This window comes from Hemiscyllium ocellatum, chromosome 9, assembly GCF_020745735.1.
Source record: "Hemiscyllium ocellatum isolate sHemOce1 chromosome 9, sHemOce1.pat.X.cur, whole genome shotgun sequence".
NCBI classification, from domain to species: Eukaryota; Metazoa; Chordata; class Chondrichthyes; order Orectolobiformes; family Hemiscylliidae; genus Hemiscyllium; species Hemiscyllium ocellatum.
The window spans coordinates 40,249,902-40,272,207 of NC_083409.1; the positions used below are offsets into that span (position 1 = coordinate 40,249,902).

At 40.5% G+C, this 22,306-nt stretch overlaps 1 protein-coding gene across 1 annotated transcript in view; it reads right to left on the reverse strand.

Moving 5' to 3' along the window:
• The window catches only part of LOC132818677 (regulator of G-protein signaling 8-like), a 41,218-nt gene extending 20,101 nt beyond the window's left edge, over positions 1 to 21,117 (reverse strand). The window contains exons 1-2 of the mRNA XM_060829701.1: positions 20,977 to 21,117; positions 3,055 to 3,143 (exon numbers count right to left, since the gene is read on the reverse strand). Coding sequence (XP_060685684.1) covers positions 3,055 to 3,143; positions 20,977 to 21,093 — 206 coding nt within the window. The 5' untranslated portion in view covers positions 21,094 to 21,117. The remainder of the gene's footprint in view (positions 1 to 3,054; positions 3,144 to 20,976) is intronic.
• Positions 21,118 to 22,306: the final 1,189 nt, after the last annotated feature.

Genomic DNA, 22,306 nt, shown 5'->3' on the forward strand with positions numbered 1-22,306 from the left:
TGTTGTTCATCAACTTCTCCTTTAATCAGTGATCACCTCGGGTGCTAATACACTTGTACCAGCCCTGCCCATGGTGGCGGGAATGTGTTAGTGGTCATCTCAATTTGGCTCAGCCCTATTTTCCTCGCTCTCTATCCCTCGCCTCCATGTCCACTCTCAAGGGACCAGACCAAGTCAGCTTCAATAAAGCTTCTCTAAGAAAGCTAAGCAAGACAACGTAGAGGAGAAAAGCAGCTTTAATCTTCAAAGAACTAACTGTTATCATTGATGATAAACATTATTGTGTTTGCTGTTAGAAAATGAGAATTATATTTTTAAGCAAAGCTTGTGTGTGCTGCGTGTACGTATGTTTATATACTTTTTTACGTGTGTGTGCGTGCGTACATATATGTTTGTTTGTGAGTGCATATGCGTACTTGTGTATGTGCTTTTAAAATCTGAAAACAGTTTTCAGGCTCCAATCCACCAAATTTGTAATGAGGCCATTGACATTCTCTTGTTCCATCGAGTTGGAAATCTACTTAACATTCAAACCTCACAGTCCAACTTTGCAATATGAAGTTAAAGGAAGGGTGATCTTGCAAGAAAAGAACTGAGATCAGTGTTTAAAATATGGTCTTTCTGAGCTGCTTGGTGCAGACCTTCACTACCTCTTTGCCCTCTCACACCCTAAGAAGTCCTTAGATCTCATCAGCCCCAGACTTTCCCCATCTCCAAGCACATCTTCCCACTTCTCTCAACCTGCAGACCGCTCCTTCCACTGTGTGAGACCCATGGGTATGGCATCCCATTGCCAGAAGCCCACTCCCTCTCCAGAGCACCTACAATCCCAGTTCACTACCTGACCGGTTGCAGACTCCTAGCCGAGGGACATAGGCTAGGAAATCTCAGCTGTCATAAAGGAACCTGACAATACTGAATTAGAAAGTTCATCTAAGAATCTTCATCTAAAGCACATGCACCTGTCCATTGCATGCTGGGCTGTTTTCAGATTGACCAAGACTGACAAAGAAGATACATTGGTAATATAATCACTGTTAGCTCGATAAAAGTGATTGATTTGTTGTCAGAAGTTGAGGTCACTTGCAGATGATTCCCAGACAGCTAAGCCTCATTTAGGTAACCCGGATCTTCATTAACATAACCATAACTCTATTGTATATTGGGTCCTGCTCCATCAGAGTATTCTGGCCCCACAATATTTTTGTATAAAATCATTAATACTTGAGGACAGGACAGTATTGTATCTATTAGCGCAGTCTTGCAGGTCCTTACTCTCATTTCCCTGCTCTTTTCCCATACACCTTCTTTTTCAATTACTTATAAAATAACTCCACAGAGCCAGTATCCCCTCACCAAGTCACCCTCCATTCACAAGTGGAGAGTCCTTGATAATGATCCAGCTTCCTCAGAGCCAGGCCTCAGAGTGAACGGAACCCCTGATACTCCTGTCTATATCGGTCAACCAAGAGTCCCTGATTGGATCAGGTTAACAGCCCCAATCAGGGAACTCATATTCTATGAGGTCCACCTGGCTGACCTTGTTATACTCACTACATCTTGTCATTTTTAAATAATCCAATATGACCTGTGCTTACATTCTGTGAGAAAGCATTCCTTCTTAATTTCCCTTCCCATTTATTAATGTCTTCTTATTGAGTCATCCCTTGATCTCCTCTGCTTTTATGCAAACAACCACATAACTTCAGTCATTCTTCATATTTGTACTTCCTCATAGCAGATAGCAGCCTATTGAATCAACCCTATACTCACCTTCTATTTTCTCAGCATCCTGTCTCTACCATAGATTCTAAATTTGAACGCAACACTCCTCTTGTGAGCGTACCAAGATATAATATAAATTCACCATTATGTTTGAGATTTTATATTCTACACTTCTTCCCTTAAACCCAATATTCCACTATCTTCTTTTTGGCCTCATTCACTGAGGTGATATTTTTAATATCGTATGACCTAAATTCTTTCAATAATGTTGTCTTCCATACAGTGTTCCTGCATTGTAGGTGCAAATATTGCTATTTTTACTGTCTCAAAATGACTGACGTGAGATTCTGTCTGCTGTATATGTTTTGCCCAGTTGTTACTTTATCATTGGCTGAAAATAATTTTCTTTGGATCTCAGAATTAATTAGTAGCCCCCAATTTTGGTACCAATTACAGATTTGTGAACCTCATCAGTCTATATCTGAATCCTTGCTTCCCAGTGTGAACACAGCATGGGATAATCACTGGGAAATTGTCCCTAACTGTGGCACGCTGCTCACAAGCAACTTGTTTTTCATTCAATAGGCTACTATCTTCGCATTCCTTCATCAGCTTTAATAATCTTTGCAGAGTTTGTGTTTGATTTTCTCACCAGATATGTTCCTTAGTAGGGCACATGATATTACCTGTTGCCCAACGTAATTTTGAATTGATCATTCGTCATGCATCAATCTCCGTATAGCTTGCCAGCAAGTATTTGACCTAGAGTGAGCACAACTGAGCTCAATTCTGTTCTCCCTACATGTAGGCCAGCAAGTGTCCCTAGCTCACAACTGGATTTCGTAATGCTAAAGTATTGGGCAAGTCTCGTGCCCAGATTATCTCCCTTGTTATGATTAGCTCAAACTGCAAATCAAGCCATCCTTCAACATGCTGTTCAGTTACAATGACTTTGCTAGATGCATGTAAAATATAAATTTGCACATTTAAAAGAAAATATTCCCCTGGTTAAAGACTGAGTAAATATTAAGTAATCAGGGCTCCCTGGCCTTTTTGACACCAAATTTTCTACCGAGCTTTGAAAAAGAAAAGCTGAAGTGTCTGCTACTGAATGCCTGATGCTCATATAGTGGCAACGAGGGAATCTAGTCAAATACAGAATTACACTTGACCCAGTCAGATTGATGCCAGTTCTGAGTAAGTGCCCTGTCCTGGCTCAGGGAGAATCGATTGAAATGGGACGGCAGCAGATGTAGCCAAAGCAACACCTGCGCCCACACGCTGTCATATCGGGAAAGGTCAGCCGCAAGCCAAATAAAACGGACTCACTGTTTCGCGCTGCTCCTTTTCTCGATGGGCTTCTCTCTGCAAACTCTGCAGTCGGGCAAGCTGTCTGTATGAAGCTGCGACAAGCTGAGCTGTGGAGATAGGAGAAGCAGGATGTGTGATTTCTCTCTCACCAACTCGCCCGTCGGCCTACGGTTTCAAGTGCAATCTTTTTTCTGAAGCGCTTTCCGCTCGACAGGAATGTCAACTGATGAGAGGAAGGCATTCTGTTGTCTGGAACGCAACAGTGTTTGTCATCCCCACATTACCCGTTCCAATTGCTGTGTGTATTTTTGTTTTCAGTTGCTGGGATCAGTGTGCAGCTTATCCTACCACTGCGCAACATCTTTTATTTATCCTGTGGCTTTATTGTTATTGAAAATGATTGGATCTTGTCAGCTATATAGACAGAAGTTAGGATAGGAACAATTTGTTTTCATCAGTGTTTTCAGGATGAATTGCATTGCACTTGAATGCTGAATAATTTGTGTTTTTCCTCCTGGACTGCAAGAGGTTAGCAGTATCTCATACACTAGCCAAAATAGATAGTTTAGCTTCTTATGGTATTCAAAGCAAGAACATTCTTGAGTCCTGCTGCAGAATAAAATATATTTTGTTGTTCTGAAGCCATTGTGCCCTTTGCTGGGATTTATATCAGATAAAGATAATGCTGCTTTACTAAGGAATTTCATCAGCAAAATGTAAGGTAGACAGCAGTGCTGTGCAGAACAGATTTGCAGCAATGCTGAGAGTTGATCACTAAGTGGGAGAAGATTCTTAATTAAGCAAAAGTCAACCATCACATCACTGTTCCCTCAAGGCTGAAACACTGAGATAAAAACATGGCTAAATATAGCCCAGACTCAAACTCAACTGCAAAAAGAGAGAGATTCATAATGAACACATAAAAGATTTGATGGAAAATGGCTTGAAGCTAACACTCGGGCATCAGTCACAAGCATTTTGTGATTAGCTGCAAATGCTATTGGCCTCTTGGGGACTTAGAAGATAGCAAGAAATGGGCCGTGCAGGGTTTATTACAATTGGACAACACAAGAGATTTGCTATGCTGAAGAAAGCATTAATGTCAAAACTGCTAGTCCACATTAATGTCACAGACTAGATAGTCATGTAAGAGTGTTTTCTATTCGGGGCAACTTATTTTACATAAACTATGGAGAACCCTTTGCTGGATGACACTATATAGTTGTGGACCATAAAGTGGCTGAATTCTAATTGGAGGTTGGGGGGGAGGTGGGGGGGGAGCGGGGAGGAGGTGATATTCTGATGTCTTTTAGAACATAGATTATAGAACATAGAACATCGAAGAGTACAGCACAGACACAGTCCTTTTGGCCCATCATGTCTGTGGCAACTACGATGCTATTCTGAACTAGTCCCATCTGCCTGCACATGATCAGTATCCCTCTATTCCCTGCTTGTTCATGTGTCTACTTAAATGCCTCTTAAACGTAACAGAAGCTATTATATCTGCATCTATCACCAGCTCAGGGACCTGTCACTCTGTGCGTAAAAAATGTGCCTTGTGTGTCTCCTTTTAACTTTCCCTCTTTTGCCTTAAATCTACTCCCCTAAGTATTTGACATTTTCACCCTGGGAAAAAGACTCTGACTATCTACCCTACCCATGCCTCTCATAATTTAGATACTTGTATCAGGTCCCCACTCAGCCTTCAATACTCGAATAAAAAATAATCCAAGTTTGTGTAACCTCTCCTTATAGCTAATACACTCCAATCCAGGCAACATCCTGGTAAACGTATTTTGCACCTTTTCCACAAGTCTCCAAGATGCCAACTGGAGGCAAGCATGCAGTATACCTTCTTTACCACTGTGTCCACCTGTGTTACCACTTTCAGGGAGCTCTGGACTCGCACCCTAAGATCCCTCTGTACCTCCTACGTGTCTTGCCATTTACTGTGTACGTTTCTCTCGCATTTGACCTCCCAAACTGCATCACCTCACACTTGTCAACATTAAGCTCCCTTTGCCATTTCTCCATCACCTTTCCGATTGTTCTATATCCTGCAGTATTCCTTGACAACCTCCCTCATTATCTGCAACTCCGCCAATTTTCATGCATCTGACAACTTACGAATTTGATCATCTACATTTTGATTCAAATCATTTTTATGTATAACAATTAACAGGTCTCAGTTTCTCGTAGAGCATCACTGGTCACAGACCTCAGTCAGTAAATCATTCCTCCACAACTACACTCTATCTTCTATAACCAAGCCAATGCTATATCCATCTTATCAACTCACCATGGACCCCAGGTGACTTAATCTTCTGGACTAGCTTACCATGAAGGACTTTGCCAAATGCTTCAGTAAAGTCCATGGAGACAATGTCTACTGCCCCACCATCACAAATCATCTTCGACACTTCTTCAAAAACCTCATAGTGGGCCCACCATGTCGAGTAGCCCTAATAAGTCCATTCTTTTTCAAATGTGAGTAAATCCTGCCCCCAAAACCTTCTGCAATAATTTCTCTACACTGAAGTATGGCTCACAGATTTATAACTAATTTCCTTGATTATCCCTATTGCCCTTAATAAACAGAGGAGCAACATTGGCTACTCCAATCTTCTAGGACCTCACCTGTGGATAAAGAGAACACGAATATCTCTCTCAAGGCCCCAGGAATCTCCTCTCTTGCTTCCTTCAATATCTTAGGATAGATCTCATCAGGTCCTGGGAACTTATCTACCTTAATGTTTTCAAGTTACTCAACACCTCCTCCTTCTTAATATTGACATGTCTTTGAACATCAACATATCCCTCCCTAATCTTACCATCATCCATGTCCTTCTCCTTGATGAATACTGATGCAAAGTATTCATTAAGGACTTCACCTACTTCCTCTAGCTCCATGTGTACATTCTATCCTCTGGCCGCGAATGGGCCTTCCCTTTCCCAAGCTGCCTTCTTCCTCCTAATATACTTTAAAATGCCTTGGGAGTCTCTTTAATCCTATTTGACAAGACAATTTCGTGGCCTTTTCTGACCCTCCTAATTTCTTTTTCAAGTTATTTTCTGCTTCCTTTATACCCCTGAAGGGCTTTGTTTGATTTCTCTTTCTTAAACCTTACATATGCTTCCGTTTCCTTTTTAACTAATCTTACACCAACTCTCATCATTCAAGGTTCCTGAACCTTGGCATCCTTATCTTTCAACCTCACGGGAATGTGCTGGTCCGGAACTCTGGTCAAATGGCTTTTAAAGGACTCCGTTCAAACAGCTGCCCTCAATCCAATTTTTCCAATTCCTGTCCAATACTGTTGTAATTAGCCTTCCCCCCAATTTACCATTTTCACTTGAGGTCTTGATCATTTTCCATAACTATATTGAAATTTATAGAACTATGATCACTGTTCCCAAATATTCCCCCACTGAAACTTTGATCACCTGGCCAAGCTCATTCCCAACACAAAGTTTAATACAGCTCTGATCCTTGTTGGACTATCTGCATATTGTTTCAAGAATCCTAACTGGATGCATCTAACAAATTCTGCTCCTTCTAAGTTCCAGGGTATAAGAGAGTGCCAGTGAAAATTGGGGAAATTAAAATTAACCCTACTGTTTTTACATCTTTTCCTGATCTGCTTACATATCTGTTCCTCGAATTCCTACAGGTTATTGGAAGGCGTATAGCATAACCTCAGCATAGTGACTGCACCTTCCTTATTCCTGAGTTTGACCCTTATTGCATTGCTGGATGAGCCCTCCAAGGTGTCCTTTCTTAGAGTAGCTGTGACAGTCTCCTTAATTTGTCATTCAACGTCGCCCCCCCCCCCCCTTTACATCTCTCTCTATCACACCTCAAACATCAAAACTAGAACATTGAGCTGCCAGTCCAGCCCTTCTCTCAACTAGGTTCCTGTAATGGCTACCACATCGTAGTCCCTGTACTTATCCAGATTCTAAACACATCTGCATTATCTGCAATATTCCTTGCATTTAAATAAATATATTCCGTTCCTCCAGTCCCAACGTATTCATTAACCTAATCCTGTCTATTCTTCCAATGAGACTTACCAGCCTTAACCTCTACCTTCTCCTCAATCACTTCACATGTTGACCTATTGTTCTGGTTTGCACCTTCCCACCCAGCCACACTAGTTTAAACATTCCCAAGAGGCACTGGCAAACCTCCCTGTAAAGATATTCCTGCTCCTCCAGTTTAGGTGCAACCCATCCTTCTTTTACAAGTCCCTCTGCCCTGGAAGAAATCCCAAATGATCCAGATATCTGAAGCCGTTTCTCCTACAGCAGCTCTTTAGCTACACATTCAATTGTATTATCTTCTTCTTTCTAATCTCACTGGCACATGGCACAAGGAGTAATTCCTAGAGGTCCTGGTTTTCAACTTTCTATCCATCTCCTTATATTCCCTTTGCAGGACCTCATCTCTCTTTCTGCCTATGTTATTAGTACCAACATGGACCATGACTTCTAGCTGCTCACGAACAGCACAGATTCAATCCCTGTACTGGCTATGGTAAGAGGTCTGCTTTCTTACTTTACCCCACTCTTCATGCAGAATGCCATCCCTCAAACTACATAATCATTGTATATCTCGACTGGAGAGTAATGCCTATGATCCTTTGTTAATTATGGCTGATTACATAGACTGCTTCCTAAATGCAGGATAGATTACAACTGGAAGTGACTCTACAGCTAATTCTGGCCTCGGAAACACACAGAATTGGCACAAAATGGAAAAGAGTACAATTCAATCGTTTCCAAAGCTGCACTGGAGACTTTGGTACAGGAGGTGAAGAATGGAAGAAGCAATAGGGCAGGATGCACATTCAGAACACCAGGACCCTGCAACACCTTGGATATATCAAACTTTAATTCCACCATGTGTTTTTAAAAGAGGACAAATACAATCAAAGTAGCTATGAATGTAATTTCAGTGGCAGAACTGGAAAGACAGAGAGACCTTGGAATGTCACACCCAATGCGAAAGCTTCAAAGGGGTGAACTTAAAAAAGGGGAGAAATGCATTACAAGTTGATCTATAATCTCCTGGGAGGTGTCTCAAATTGTCAACATGATGAGAGAGAAGACTGCAGAGATATGTTTTGTATCTTTCTGTTTAAAGAGTACATGAGAACTGTCTTTAAAAATCACTAGCTGTGCTAGTGAGCTGAGATGTTTGCATGTACCAGTGGTCTAAGGACCTCGTGTGTAATAGCCTGGGTTTGTGAATTATTGTGCTTTGAAGGTCACAAATGAAGAACTGCCTCCTAGTCATTCCTGTCATGCAGGTAGAAGGCTGAGAGCTATAAGTCAGCCAGCCAACAAGCCAGTTAAATGAGAACAGGATAATGGAAAGGTTCTCTAATTCTGAGTACCGTCAGTAAATCACCATCAAAAGAAATCAGGACAAAACAATTACAACGAACCTAGCAAGTCAAGAATCTTGAAATCAACTTCCCAGCTATTAAGATTCCACTAACTACACTTCATAACAATTCCAAAGAGACTTTTCTTATATCATTTAACTTCTATCATTTTTCAGATTCATTTCTCACTTTTAATCGGTGTATTAATGTGTTGCATCATTGTTTTTTCAAATTTTTAGTCACTACATAACTCGTTTTCTTTGTTCAGGAAGGATATTATTGAATTAGAAAGGGCACAAAAAATATTTACAAGCATGTTACTGGAGCTGTAAGGGTTGAGTTACAGGGAGAGGCTGGATAGGCTGAGTCTTTTTTCTCTGGAGCATAGGAGGTTTATAAAATCTTATGGGGTATAGATAAGTGATTGGCAAAGGTCTTTTCCTTTGACTAGGGAACTCAAAACTAGATGGAACAGGTTTAAGGTGAGAGGGGAACTGAGGGGCAACATCTTCACACAGGGGTTGGTGCATATGTGCTTTTGTGGAATAAACTACCAGAGGAAGTGATGTAGATACAGTTACATGACTAAAATGCATTTGGACAGGTACATAAATAGGAATGTTTTCGAGGTCTATGGATCAAATGTGAGCAAATGGGATTAATTTAATTTGAGAAACTTGGTCGGCACAGATGAGTTGAACCAAAGGGTCTATTTCTGTGCTGTATGACTTCATAACCTGAGAAAGCCAAGTTAAAATTGGCTACTTTTAAAACAGAAATTAGTTGGGTAGGGAGAAAGGCATCAACAGGGAGGGATTCCTTGGTAACTTAACTTTATTGTAACCACTCTGAAGGGGTGGGTGAATAAAGAAGGGGAGCAAATTCATCCCTCTTCCTCAACTGGTAGCTGAACAAATTTGGGTATCCTCTCTGTTACCGTAATAACTTAGGGAACTGGGGTCTGGTTGTAGGACCCAATGGCTGTGACAGAGATGCTGAGGGCCAAACTGCAAGGATCTATGTGCCATGTTGTGGCTCAGTAACCTCACATGAGTGGTCAAGGTCAGTGAATACTACTGCTCAATTGACCTCAGCCACCTCGTCTATCAATGATCTCAATAAATAATTCAGTACTTGATATGCTTCACCTTGCCCTCTCACAAGTGGCACTGCTGACATCCTCATACCCACATCTTGCCACTCGCTCACACTACCAGCTACTCAACCATGACAGACTTGTGACCCCAAACAATTTCAGCACAACTCCCGACACACTTCCCTCAATCTTTTAGGTCAAGGCAGCACACGAGTTAAGTCAGAGGGTCTTGACTAGTGGGTTTTGCGGTAACTACAGTTGGTTCAAGCTGCTGGCGTCACTGCATTCTAAACTGGCCATCTGAGCTAATTGACCACTTTGCATTAGAAATGTATAATTTAATTGTGAGAGTCTCATCAAATTGCTTACATGCAAAGGGCATGGGTGAACCTTTCGCTTGTGTCTCACCCAATGTCAAGTTGATGCATCTTTCCAGCTCTTTTGTTCTGCACTTAAATGGAAAGTGTACTTAGTGAATAGCTCCATAAAACTGCAGTCATACTCAAGGAGAGATGTTGACACTTGCTGGGGCCTCATCTTTTGTCACAACTGAAATGATAGCTTAAAGCAGCATGATCAAAGACATTTTAACGGACCGTGATGACACTTTGTTCCAGTGGCTTTGTGAATGCTGATGACACTATACATGGTATTAATCGAAACATCATATCTGCCTACAGACCATGTCTAACAGACAATATTCAAGAACAATCACTGTACATCTTCCTTCTTTCCTTCCCCTATGACTTAGCTGGTAAAGTCATTGCTTGTTGCGGTATACAGTGAAAATTAAAAAAAACAATCTGTGGTCAGTGTTGGTTTTGTCAGCTTCGGTACGCACAGTAATTGACCTAAGTATTCAAGTGTTAGGATATGTAAATATCTAGCGGTGTTGCTACTCCTACTTGTCATGCAGTAACTCATTTCTGGAAAACATTATTTGACAACAGCGACTATCTTTCAAAAATTACTTCATTGATGGCAAAGTGTTTTTGGAATGGCATGATGTTGGGATATAAGTGCTATATTAATGCAGCACCTTTCTTTCAATGGATGTAGGATATGAGGATCTTTCTCATTCAATTGTTAAGCTCAATTTGGAAGAATGACCTCTTTGCTTTGTGTCTCTGAGGACACTGCAGGCATCCATGATCAGCAGTTGGCAGGTGGTGAAATTTGAATTCAATAAACACCTGGAATTAAACGCCAGTCTAATGCTGGCCATGTAAACAGTGTTGATTGTTGTAAAACCTAGACTGGGTCAGTAAGAGAAAGGAATCTGCCCTCCTCACTCAGTCTGACCGACATGTGACTCCAGTCACACAGCAATCCGGTTGACCCTTAATTGCCCTCTGGGCAGTCAGAGAGGGCAACAAAGACTGACCCAGCTAGAAACACCCACATCATATGAATTAATGAAAAATAGAAATTAGGTATTTTACCTGAAAGGACTGGAGTAAAATTGGAGGGCGATTGAAAAATTAGCAGTCAGTGGACTTCAGGAAAGAGACATTCTCCTTTCATACTGTTTTAGTCCAATATTACAAGGCAACACAGTTGAGCATTGCAACAGTGCTGTGCTGAGTTAGCTTCAGGGAATTGTATTCAGCAGTTAGTGTTATTGATATTTAAGGAGAATCTGATAAAACATACACAACAAAAGATGTTGCTGTGGGTAGCCATGTGTCCCAGAAATGTGCCTTGTGGTGGGTTATTTGGAGATTCCCTGTTCCAGTCTTACTTGGGACCCCTTCCTCACTAATATTTTCTGCATGCTAACATTGTTTTCTGCTATTATGCTGAACTGGAAAATATAATCACTTTTGCTTTCAATTTCCCCCCCTTCCTTCACTTTGGGATAATCCATCTCTGACTCTTCCCTTTCTGTCTCCATTAAAGGCAATAAGTTCTCAACCAATATTCACTCACAAATACCTTGATAGCACTTCCTCACATCCCATTCCACTCTGCAAGTTTCCCAATCTCCGCTACATTTGTTCTGGTGACATTACCTTCTGTGCTAGCACATTTGATAGTTTCCCTTTTCCTTAGCATTAACACTTCTCAATGTCAACCTGCGCTGTGGTTGATAAGGCTCCTTAATTCATTTTAATTTGTCTGTCTCATTTTCAGCAGCTCTATCTTTACCCCCACCCTCTATCCCTGAACCATGATAGCGTTCCCCTTGCCCTTACCGTCTGTTCACCAACCCCTGTATTCAATGGATGAGTCCCCACCATTTCCACTCTCTCTAACTTGAAGCCAACACCAAGAATATATTTGCATCCAACTTTTCAAAAGCACTTTTCTGTCTGTGATTCCCTGGTTCCAAAATGCAGAAGGTTAAAGACCGCTCCTTGAACCAATTCCCTTCTCGCTATCCAAATTGTCACGAAATACTCCTTCCAGGTGAAACAGTGGTTTGCTTGGCAGCTTAGGAAGAATGCGCTATAAAGGATCAGTTCAGGACCATGTTGTGTGTGTATGCACCACTGGCCTGATTTCCAAAGTGCAGAGTTTACAAGCACTCACTGAATATACTTACTGAAATTGGCAGATGGAAATTCACTGAAAATTATGTACCTTCATGATGGACTGTGCTGGGAATATATAATGAATCAGAATGGCTTGTTTCCTCAAATCCATAAGGGAAAACAATTAATGTTATCTAAAATAGGGCACTACATCTGGAGTGAACAGCAATATTTTTTGGAAAGACCAGCCAGGCTTTGATCAGCACAAATGTTGGTTTGTTGCTACTTGAAGCGGTTATATTTTTAGAGACGCTGTTGATTAAATCCTTGGAACGATTTCATTATGGAAATGAAAAACACCAAGTATTTCAATAAGTGCATGTGCTTTTTAATGTTTCTAATCACAAAATCTGCACACATGAACTGCTCAGCACAGTTATTCATTGTTGGAAGGTGTGTCACCAAAATGGTGTCCTGAGACAACATTGCTCCTCTGTCAAAGAGTTAAAAGAAAACGCGTTTCAAGTAGGTCTTAGACACAGTGACTGTTGTTGAAAAAGTAAAGCAGCTAATGCCACCAAAACAAATGAATTTATTGTGTGTTGTGTAACTCAGCAACAAGGCAAGAAGCCTGATGCACAACGTTGTTCAAAGACATTTAGGCCCAATGTACTTTTTTTAGTCGCTCCTTTTGTGTTGACTTATTCTTCTGTGCACCAACAGCCAAATAACGAGACCATTATAGCTTATTGTTTCTGCACAAATGGAAGGAAATAGGATCACTCTCTACCCTTGCTCTGGGTTCAATAGGCGACTAACAATTCTGGCCAGAATCTGTACCCGTTTGTACGATCCTGTAGGACAGTGGTTCTCCAAGTGTAATACCTGGACTATTGGTGATCTGTCAAGATCCTTCAGGGTCCAGATGGCCCAAGAGTTGGTTGCTAGTGTACAATGTCACAGCCAAGGTCACACAGGAGGTCAGAACAACCAACCCAGGACTTATCAAAGGATGGTATCACAGAACTAAACTCAATTCCTATCAGCAGCATAAATTGTCATAAGTTTGAGCAACAACAATATAGTTTTCTAAATAAGAGTTACATTTCTGTTGATTATGTTTGATGACAAGTGTAAGTTTGTTTCCCAGATGATTGTCATCCCACTGTGATGATCTTGTAACACATACTACCAAGTTTCAAATACATGTCTTCTCTAGCAGCATAAATGCTCACAATAGGAACACATCTTCTTTGTTTCTGACATGAGTTATCAATTTATGTTATTTAATTTAAAAATGTATATAAATACATTTCTCACATTTAGCGCTAAAGGTAACAGAATATTCAGTTCCTTGAATTCAATTAATTTGTGGTGAGCTTATTTGTGCCAGTAAGTGAGAGTGAACAAGGTCAGATTAGTTGGTCATCTGAAACCGCTCTTGTTCTGCCTACATGCTTGAGGTTAGAGAAGGACTGGTGTTGGGTGTTTAAAGGGAACCAGACATAGAAAGTCTCCTCCTGATCTAATATTCCTTTCGGAAATTGAGGAAACCAAGTAGAATTTGTAGAATGACTGTGGTGAGATTTTTGGGATATGTTTGAATGTTCACCTTATCCAATGTTCTTATGTTGTGCTGCACATGGCCAGGGGTCTGATTCAAACATATACCTATGTAGTGTCATTGATATTTCCACCTTAATAAAGCCAGCACTTGCAGGGAATATAAAGATTGGAAGAAACATAACTCATTGTAACTGCTTCAATCGACAACCAGTTAAACACAACACGAAGAATGATTTTCTACTTTTGTGATTGACAATGGATTTGGCAAACCGAAAATGTCATCACCTCTATAGTGTCATGGTCGGAGTGCGAACTTACTGAGCGTTCAACAGGCAGTGCCTCATGTAAAGCCGAATTTATGTCTAAATATTCAGCTCAATCTGTGGACACTCCTGTACAGAGCTAATTAAACTTATCTTCCCATGAGAATTGATCTCCAGAATGCAGATGTGCCACACTAACAAGCCCCTTGGGATTTTAAAATTTGCATAATCTTTCATAGTGTTGCCTTAATGATATGTGATATTAATGAGAAAGCGAGACCACTTTAACTAAACATGAATGCACAGCACAATGTAATTCTTAAAGAGACGGTTCTGCAAGGTTATCTGCCTCTGCAATCAAACTCATCCCAGTAAAACACAGAGAGCTTTATAGACTACGGCAGCATTTATTTTGAAGTGTGCAAATGTTTGTGTTGTTCTTGCAGTTTCTATGCGAAAATAGGTGGTTAACTAGAATGATCTCAGCAATTAAGCCTGACCTTTTAACGTTGGAAGTATGAACTACACAGACAATCTCTTAGTCATTTTTAGGCCCTGATGTTTTAATGATGCCCCTAGCATTGCTGAGATAGACTTCTTCTAAAGCTCTTTTATTTCTGCCCATGTTGACCCTTCTACTTACCCAGTGGTAATCAGATGACTGTAAGGCAAATGCCTTGATGGTCCAAATCACGCGGGTTTGATGTAATTTTCCACAAAGACCACCTCTGTTCCTGAGCGTTAACAATTGGATTTCCCTAAAGACAATTCATTCCATGTTCTCCGAGTCTGAGTTAAGCAGCAATTTGCAGGTTGGCTCACTCAGTCACGAATTACTGTATCTACAATGGTGCAAGCCTTTTCTGTATCATTACTCATTCTACAATTATGTAACACCCCATACATTCCGCTTAAAAAAAGCCAAGCAGTTGAAGCACTCTGTCTTGTAAGAGAGATGACAGCCTGGTTTCAACAGCTACAATATAAACTATTTTTTATTCAAATTGATGGCATATTTATGTGAATCTAAATATTTCTTTCACTGAGTGGCGAGGATTTATCTTCTTTCTATTTTTTTCACATCTACCAGGAGCTTGCTTTGTCACTATTACATTTACTTAAACATTTAACTTCAAGTAGAGGACCAACTAGCTATTCCTTTCTTCCTCCATGTGTGATAGTAGGAGAAATTGGATAGTATTTCTTGAAAACAGGCACAGGCAAGATGGGCTGAATGGCCTCCACCTTGCTGTTTCATTTGACACAGGTTTGCCTGCTTTCCAGGTCTAGGTGCTAGAATGGGAAAAGAATAGTTGTCAAGAATTTTTTTTGTTCTCTCAGCCACAGCTTAATTGGTTCAGTCACACGGTTCCAGTTTCAAGTCCAAAAGTTAAATCTGAATGCACCATTATATTGCCAAGGGAGTGCTGCAATTAAAACAAAATATTCCTGATTTGTGAGTGTTGCTGCCTGTCCCAATGCTTATTGCTTATCCGCCTTGGCCTGAAGAAAATGGTGGTGAAACGAAAGCAGAAGTTACTGTCGAAACTCAGCAAGTCTGGGCTGAATATGTGGAGAGAAAGCAGTTAGCATTTTGGGTCCAATGCCCCTTCTTCAGAACAGTTAATCAGGAGCTGCCTCCTTGTACCATTGCAGTCCTTGAGGGAGTGGTGCCATCTCCCATCTATCTGTTTGTGAAGATGAAAGAGACAGAACATGGCTACTTTGAAGAAGAACAGGGATCTCATTCAGGCTAATGCCTCAAACGCTGGAAGTTATCGCACTCCCATGTTCCCTTGCTCTTTATCATACTCCTCCTGATTTCAAGATTAATTGGAGAATTCTGTTGCTGTGCCATGTGGCATTGCAGTGCCTAAAGATCTCAGCCCTGCACTGAAAGATGACAGTCTATAGTGTTTTACTATGTGCAAGCAATAGAAATGACAAGTCATGCGTAGTCCCATGAGCACTGTGTCAAAAATGTGGTGTTTTTGTAATGCAAATGTGACCTAGATATGATGTAAGCTTCTGCATTCTGCTCCTGCAGTTAATGTTTATTTGGTCATTTGAGTTCACAAATTGTTCAATGGTTTTGTAATTAAGTCGGCCCTTTTTATTTACTTCAAACTGTATAAAATTCTAACAGTTACTTTGAAATTTAAACACTAGATCAGGAATTATTTCCACCTCAGGTCAGTATTTTGTGGTTCTCGCTGGCAAGTGTGCATACATACCAGAACAGACATGAGCTTAACTCTGATACCCTTCACTGCTAAATAATCCACTGACATTCACTGTCCACAGTCAGAGATGAAGATAAAAGGCTTTCAATGCAATTCTAGATGGTTGCTAATGCTTGGTCTAAAGCCTGCGCTGAGCTGGCTGATCCCATCCATAACTGAGATGGCCTTTCGATTACCCCGGGGCAGGGAGAAGAATGATCAGTTAGCACTTGTGAACCTGACTCTTAACCAGTGTCCCTATAGCTTGAGGATAGAGTGGACTTGGGCTTTGCTACTCCCTGCTGTCAAATGGAGAGATTACATTATCCATCAAGTGCTTGTTCGACAGTTAAAGAGAAAGCAAAGAGATGCACATTTATACAGCACCTTTCACATCTTCAGGCAAGCATTTTGGGTGTTATGAACACAGCAACTAACTTGTGCTCATTAAATCTCTAAGAACAGCAGCACCCACATTAAAAGGGTGTGGAAACAGTGAAAATCTAATGAAATAGAAGCCAGTGCATCCAGAAGAGTGAGGTAGATATATCTAGTACTGTGCACAGCTGGAGATTCTACCTTATAAAAAAATCCACTGACTGCGCAATAAATCTCCATGAATTACATCATAACTGTATGGCAGGTCAGGCAGAACAACTGATGTGTCTCTCCTCTGGAACCGAGAAGGCTGAAAGTGGCCTAATGGATTATGGTTAAGATAATGAAAGAGGCCATGGGCGAGATGTAGAGAAATGCTTCTTGTTTTGGACAAGTTACAAATTAGACATTTAATTTTGTCAATTTATTGCCATGTGATTCAATCGTGGATTAGCTGACAGGCCTGGCATTTTTTATTCTGTACAAAGAGATTTGTGAGGAAAGTTGTTACCATTTGATGGCGTCCAGCAGCTCATCCATGAAGTGTAGAATGAGTTACATTTATATGAGGACTCCTACATTACCTGTTATTACATTATATTACAAAGATGAGTTCATCTGTTCATGAATTCATAGTGCGTCAATATCTTCTCAGGAAGAAGCACATTAGCAAGTCAAGATGTGAGAAGCTCAGGAGAAATGGAATATATCACCTTGCAAATGAGGCAAATGCTTGAGATTTATGATGTACACTGACTGTATCATTTCTTCTGTCACAAGTTTTGATTGGCAATGCAGGTGGCAACTATTGGGATCATTTAGCCTTTTCTTATTGGAGAACAAAATTGATTTGAAATCTCATTTTGCAGATATAAACAGTGCACTTGCTCATTTGTTTATCTGAAATTCCTCTGCGTGCGTCTACATTTAAGACACTTAGCTGGCTTATCAAAGATATGAGACAAAACAATTGCAGATAAATAAAATCCTGCATTTAGACCAAGTACACAATGCATGGTGACTGCACTCAGATGGGGTGGTAACCATCAAAAGTGAAAGAGCCAGTGATGTACTTAGTCCCAAGATGATTTTATTCCTGTTTATAGCTTGGTAAGATTGCAAACTGTTTCCTTAATCCTTTGGATCTCAATAGGATGACGCTGAGCTATCTTTGAGACCAGTGCAGCATTACTTTGCAGATAAGAGAGTTTTGCATCAACAAAATAACCAACTAAGCAAAAAGCACTTCACCTGATGGAGCAGCAGCGCTTCGAAAGCTCATGATAGCAAATAAAGCTGACGAACTATAACCTGGTATCATGTGACTTCTGACCTTATCCACTCCAGTCCAGCACCAACACCTTCATATCTAAGCAAGAGGCAAGTTCCATCTTATAAGATGATGGTTTGTGCCATGATGGTCACTTTTGTGTTGAACGTTACATGGTGTAATTAAGGAGCCCAATTTAGGCAACTCTGCAATGCCGTGCAAGATAGTAGGCTGAGAAGGTGCATGATCTGATGGCCTCTGACTTTTCCAGACCCTCTCTTGGACCAGCTGGGCTTTTTGCTCCTGCCCTCCTTTTACATTACCCTTTCAAATAGTTGGCCCTCACAGGCAATAGCCTTCACGAGCTGTCTCCCAGGTGGCTGTATCATTGTAAAGTATCTTAATACCTTACTTGCAGTAGTCTTTGAAGCAAAGGTATAGATGCTTAGCAGGCTGTGATCCAGTAGCCAATTCACCTTAAAGGAAACCTTTGTATAAATGGCTGTTATCCATCTGACGTCATTAACCGGTAAATTATCCATCTGATGTCATTAACCGGTAAATTTAACTTTAACAATATAATGGCTTAATGTAACCTTATGAAATGGAGAATGTATTTACTTAAGCATCATGTATAAAGGTCCAGCTTTAATCAGGCTATTATATCCTGTGTTATATGCTCCAGATGACCTATGCTGTTTTGAACCTCATGAGTGTACACTTTTGCACAATACAGTGGCCACTCAGGATTCTTAATTTACTGAGTTCCTGTCACAGCTTTCAGCGGAGGCATTCATCAGAGACTGAGTACCACTCACATATCAGAGAATAAAGTCAGAGAGGCTGTTGGCCACACTGTGAATGTTTCAAAGACCAAGTCACGGTGCACAGCCAGTGAAGGACGGCGATCGAGGCTTGCAAAAAAACCATGAACAAAGCATGGTTGTTGATGGGAGAGGAGGCAGTTAAAGAGATCAAGCTGAAAGTTCCAGAGTAAATTCATTTGACCATGTTAAGTTTCAGTATAAAGCGTTATAAATTAAGATGTTTGACAAACTTTTTAGAAAATACAAGAATTGGAGTTAAGCATGTGAAGGATGCAAATAACTTCTGCTGGAAGCAACACAGTTGGAAAGAGTGGCAGAGCTGATCTGTGTGAAAGCCTCTGAATGTAATCAAATCATCCCCTTTTGCTTTGAATGAGTACGTTGTGCAGGCAGCGGACCAAGTGCAGTGAATGCAATCAGAGTTGGGTTGAAAAGGTTCTGTAAATTGAACAGGATGGAACGCTGTGCAGATGTCTCAATGATGATATGCTCCATCACTCAGAAACTCAGCCATTTGTTTTCCTTTTGAGAAAGCCAGAGCTGAGAATGTTAATAGCCCTAGAGTTATAACGGTGGGATTTATTCCAGAGCAGCTCGTCTGCCGAAGCACTGCCTCATAATCTAGCCTTGCGTTGTGGCAATACTTTAGCTGTGAAGCAATTTCACTGTTATTTTGGTGTTGGGGACAGGGGGTTAAAAATAACAGTTTGTAACTGTGTTGGAATTTTCTCATTTTTCCCATGCAGTACTATTATTAAATATTGGTTGCTTTGGTCGTTACCAAGCGAGGATTACTTCCACAAAGACCGTTCATCTACTTTTCACAAACCAAAGCTCTGTCATTTGCGCACTTCAGTGGAACTTAAGTAGAGGTTAACGAGTGCCTGGTTGAACTATTGTCGGGTGTGGTCTGCAGCTGTATGGTTAAATACCATGCTAGGTGAAGGTGTGCTTCACCTTTGATGTGCACCTGCATTTTATTCAGTTCTACATGCTCTCCCCTTCTGAATGTCAACCTTGGCTCAGTTGGCAGCATTCTTACCCGTGAGTCAGGGAAATCATGGGCTCAGGCCCCATTGCAGACAATTCAAACACATCGTGCAAGCTGATAGCCCAGTGCAATATTGAGAAAGGCTGTGCTGTCTCTTTGAAGAGGGTTAAAAATCACACAACACCAGGTTGTAGTCCAACAGGTTTATTTGGAAGTACAAGCTTTCGAGGTGCCGCTCCTTTGTCAGGTAGCTGGTCTGACGCAGTGCTCCAAAAGCTTGTACTTCCAAATAAACCTGTTGGACTATAACCTGGTGTTGTGTGATCTTTAACTTTGTCCACCCCAGTGTCCAACACAGACATCTCCACATCTTTGAGGAGAAGTTAATCTAAGGCCCTGTCTCCCCATCCACTTGACGTACCAGAGCCAATAAGAAGAGAAGAATATTCTCCCCATAGTAATATAAATATATTTTATCCAGTCAATATTACTTCAATAATAAAAAGTATGATCTAGAAATTTACTGCATTGTCACCTTAGGAACCCCATTATGTGCAAATTGGCTGTTATTTTTCCAATGTTGGAACAGTGCATAGAGTTGAAAAGGAGGTGTGATGTCCTTGTGTTTGTTAGCAGTGTATATATGCAAGTTCTTTAATCTCTGGAAATCCATATGTGTTTGCCTCTGATGGCCAGGGTAAATGTAACTGGGATCTGAGAATCGGTCCTGGTCACTGCCTGAAATAAGCCACCCTTTTCAAAATTTTAAGCACGTTTGATACAGACCTGGACAACCCTGCTTTGAGTGGGAGTCACATTAAGTCTTGATAAACAGTATGCTAAACACCAAGTTTGTTTTTTTGCTCATTCAGACAACAGTAGGGAAACGTTACACAATTCATTCCAGCTGTTCATTTCTAATTAATAGATGAGTGATGCCAGTCTGCATATTTAGATTGTATTAGTCTGACTTCAAATGTGCATTGCCTTATTTTCTCAGAAGGCCAGTAAGTACAGGTGATCTATCTTAACACATTTTTGCCATTGCACAGAACGAGGTGAAATGATTCCAAAAGATTATTTAAAAATATACATTCAGATACACAATATTTATTTTGATTTCTTAAAGAAAGCTATTTAATTAAGATCCATTATCCACTATGCTGTCAAGCATCTAATTAGTTTGCCTTTATGATTTATATTTACATTAACAAATGCAAGAAGAAAAATAAGCAAAGTCAGCATTCCGACATTCATCCATGTTAGATTGAAAAATGAATAGATATTATTCGTACCAAGCAAGGTGTAACAGGAGAAGTGGAGTCTGTCAGAGGTTTGTTGTTATACATTATTTTACATTAATAAAGGATTATCTTAGTAAAGGACTATCTCCTACAGTAATATCACATTTGAATTCACACTGAAAGACAGCAAGGCAGTAATTAATGCGTAACCCTTACCTTTCTGGCACTTGCAAACAATGTAAATGAAGCTCTAAAATGGCTTTTCTTACAGTCGGTGGTCGGCACTGAAGCAGGAATGCTCTGAATAAAACTGTCAGATAGCTCTTGGTACATCAGATCTTGTGAAGCCAGATTGCTTGCTCTGTCTCTACTTAAATCTCACTGGGGGAGCAGCCCGTATGCCAGCCTTGCATCCTAACAAGCTCTAGCTATTGTTGGCTCCTGCAGTCTCTGAGGGCAGACCCAGTACCAAGCTCCTTCTGTGTCCTTGTTCGAGACAGTACTGCATTCAGAGCCTTAGAATACATACAAAATTCATCTGGCACGGGAGGGGGAAGGGAGAAGAAGGAGGAAGGGAGGCTTTTTGCTTGTGCTAAGGTGGTTCAGCTTGCAGCTGAGAGATAAGAGAGGGGAAAGATTGAAAAGGTCTACATGAGAAGGCATTTATTTTAGTATTTTGATTCTGGAGATTAAAGCCCAGTCTGTGGCTGAGAAATGCATTGAAAGGTTCTTTTATGGGAGTTTGCATATTCTTAAAATTTTGGCAAGCCCTTTCAGCTTTCCGAGTAATTGTCTCGGCTAGAATAAAATAATATTGAACAATCGAAAGCTGCATAGTCAACATATACAGTAAACTGTACTCCAAGTTTAAACTCAAAAACTGAAGGCATCCTTATTTCTTATTACAGCTAGGATGATATGTTTAACTTCAGATCTTTTTATAAGCTGAAGTACATTGAGACTCATAATTGTTATTTGTTTAAAACAAAGGTTATTTATATATTATTATAGATGTAAAATTATACCAATGTGAATATAAATAAATAGTATTGCAACAATATTATAAAGGTGGGTTTTTAGTAGACACTTCCTTGTTCTAAATTCTCTGCTCCCCTTATGCTAGAATTTCACGTGGAACCAGGGGGGAATTTGAGGGTAATTTGACTCTATGTCCCTCGTGTAAAACCAAATGGCGTGTTAGCAACTCATTTTACATTTCTCCCCACTCATTGCCACTTTGCTTAACTTTAAAAAAAGGGAAGGAGATGAATGAGCCATCGATTCACTTTTGATGCTCCACAAGATGGAACAAGTTCAAATTTAACCCATTGGGTGTGAAATACAGATTCGCTGGTTACCCGAGCCCTTGCTGAGTGCTGAAGTAGCCAATTCCATGGACTGCATTCATAATAAAACTAAAGTTAGATCAATGAGGAGGCAGCACCAAGTTTGCACCTCCATGATAAAAACTGCAGCCAGCTCCCTGCATCTGAACACACACCCAACCTGATATGATGCAGAACAATATCTAACTAGGAAAGGAAAA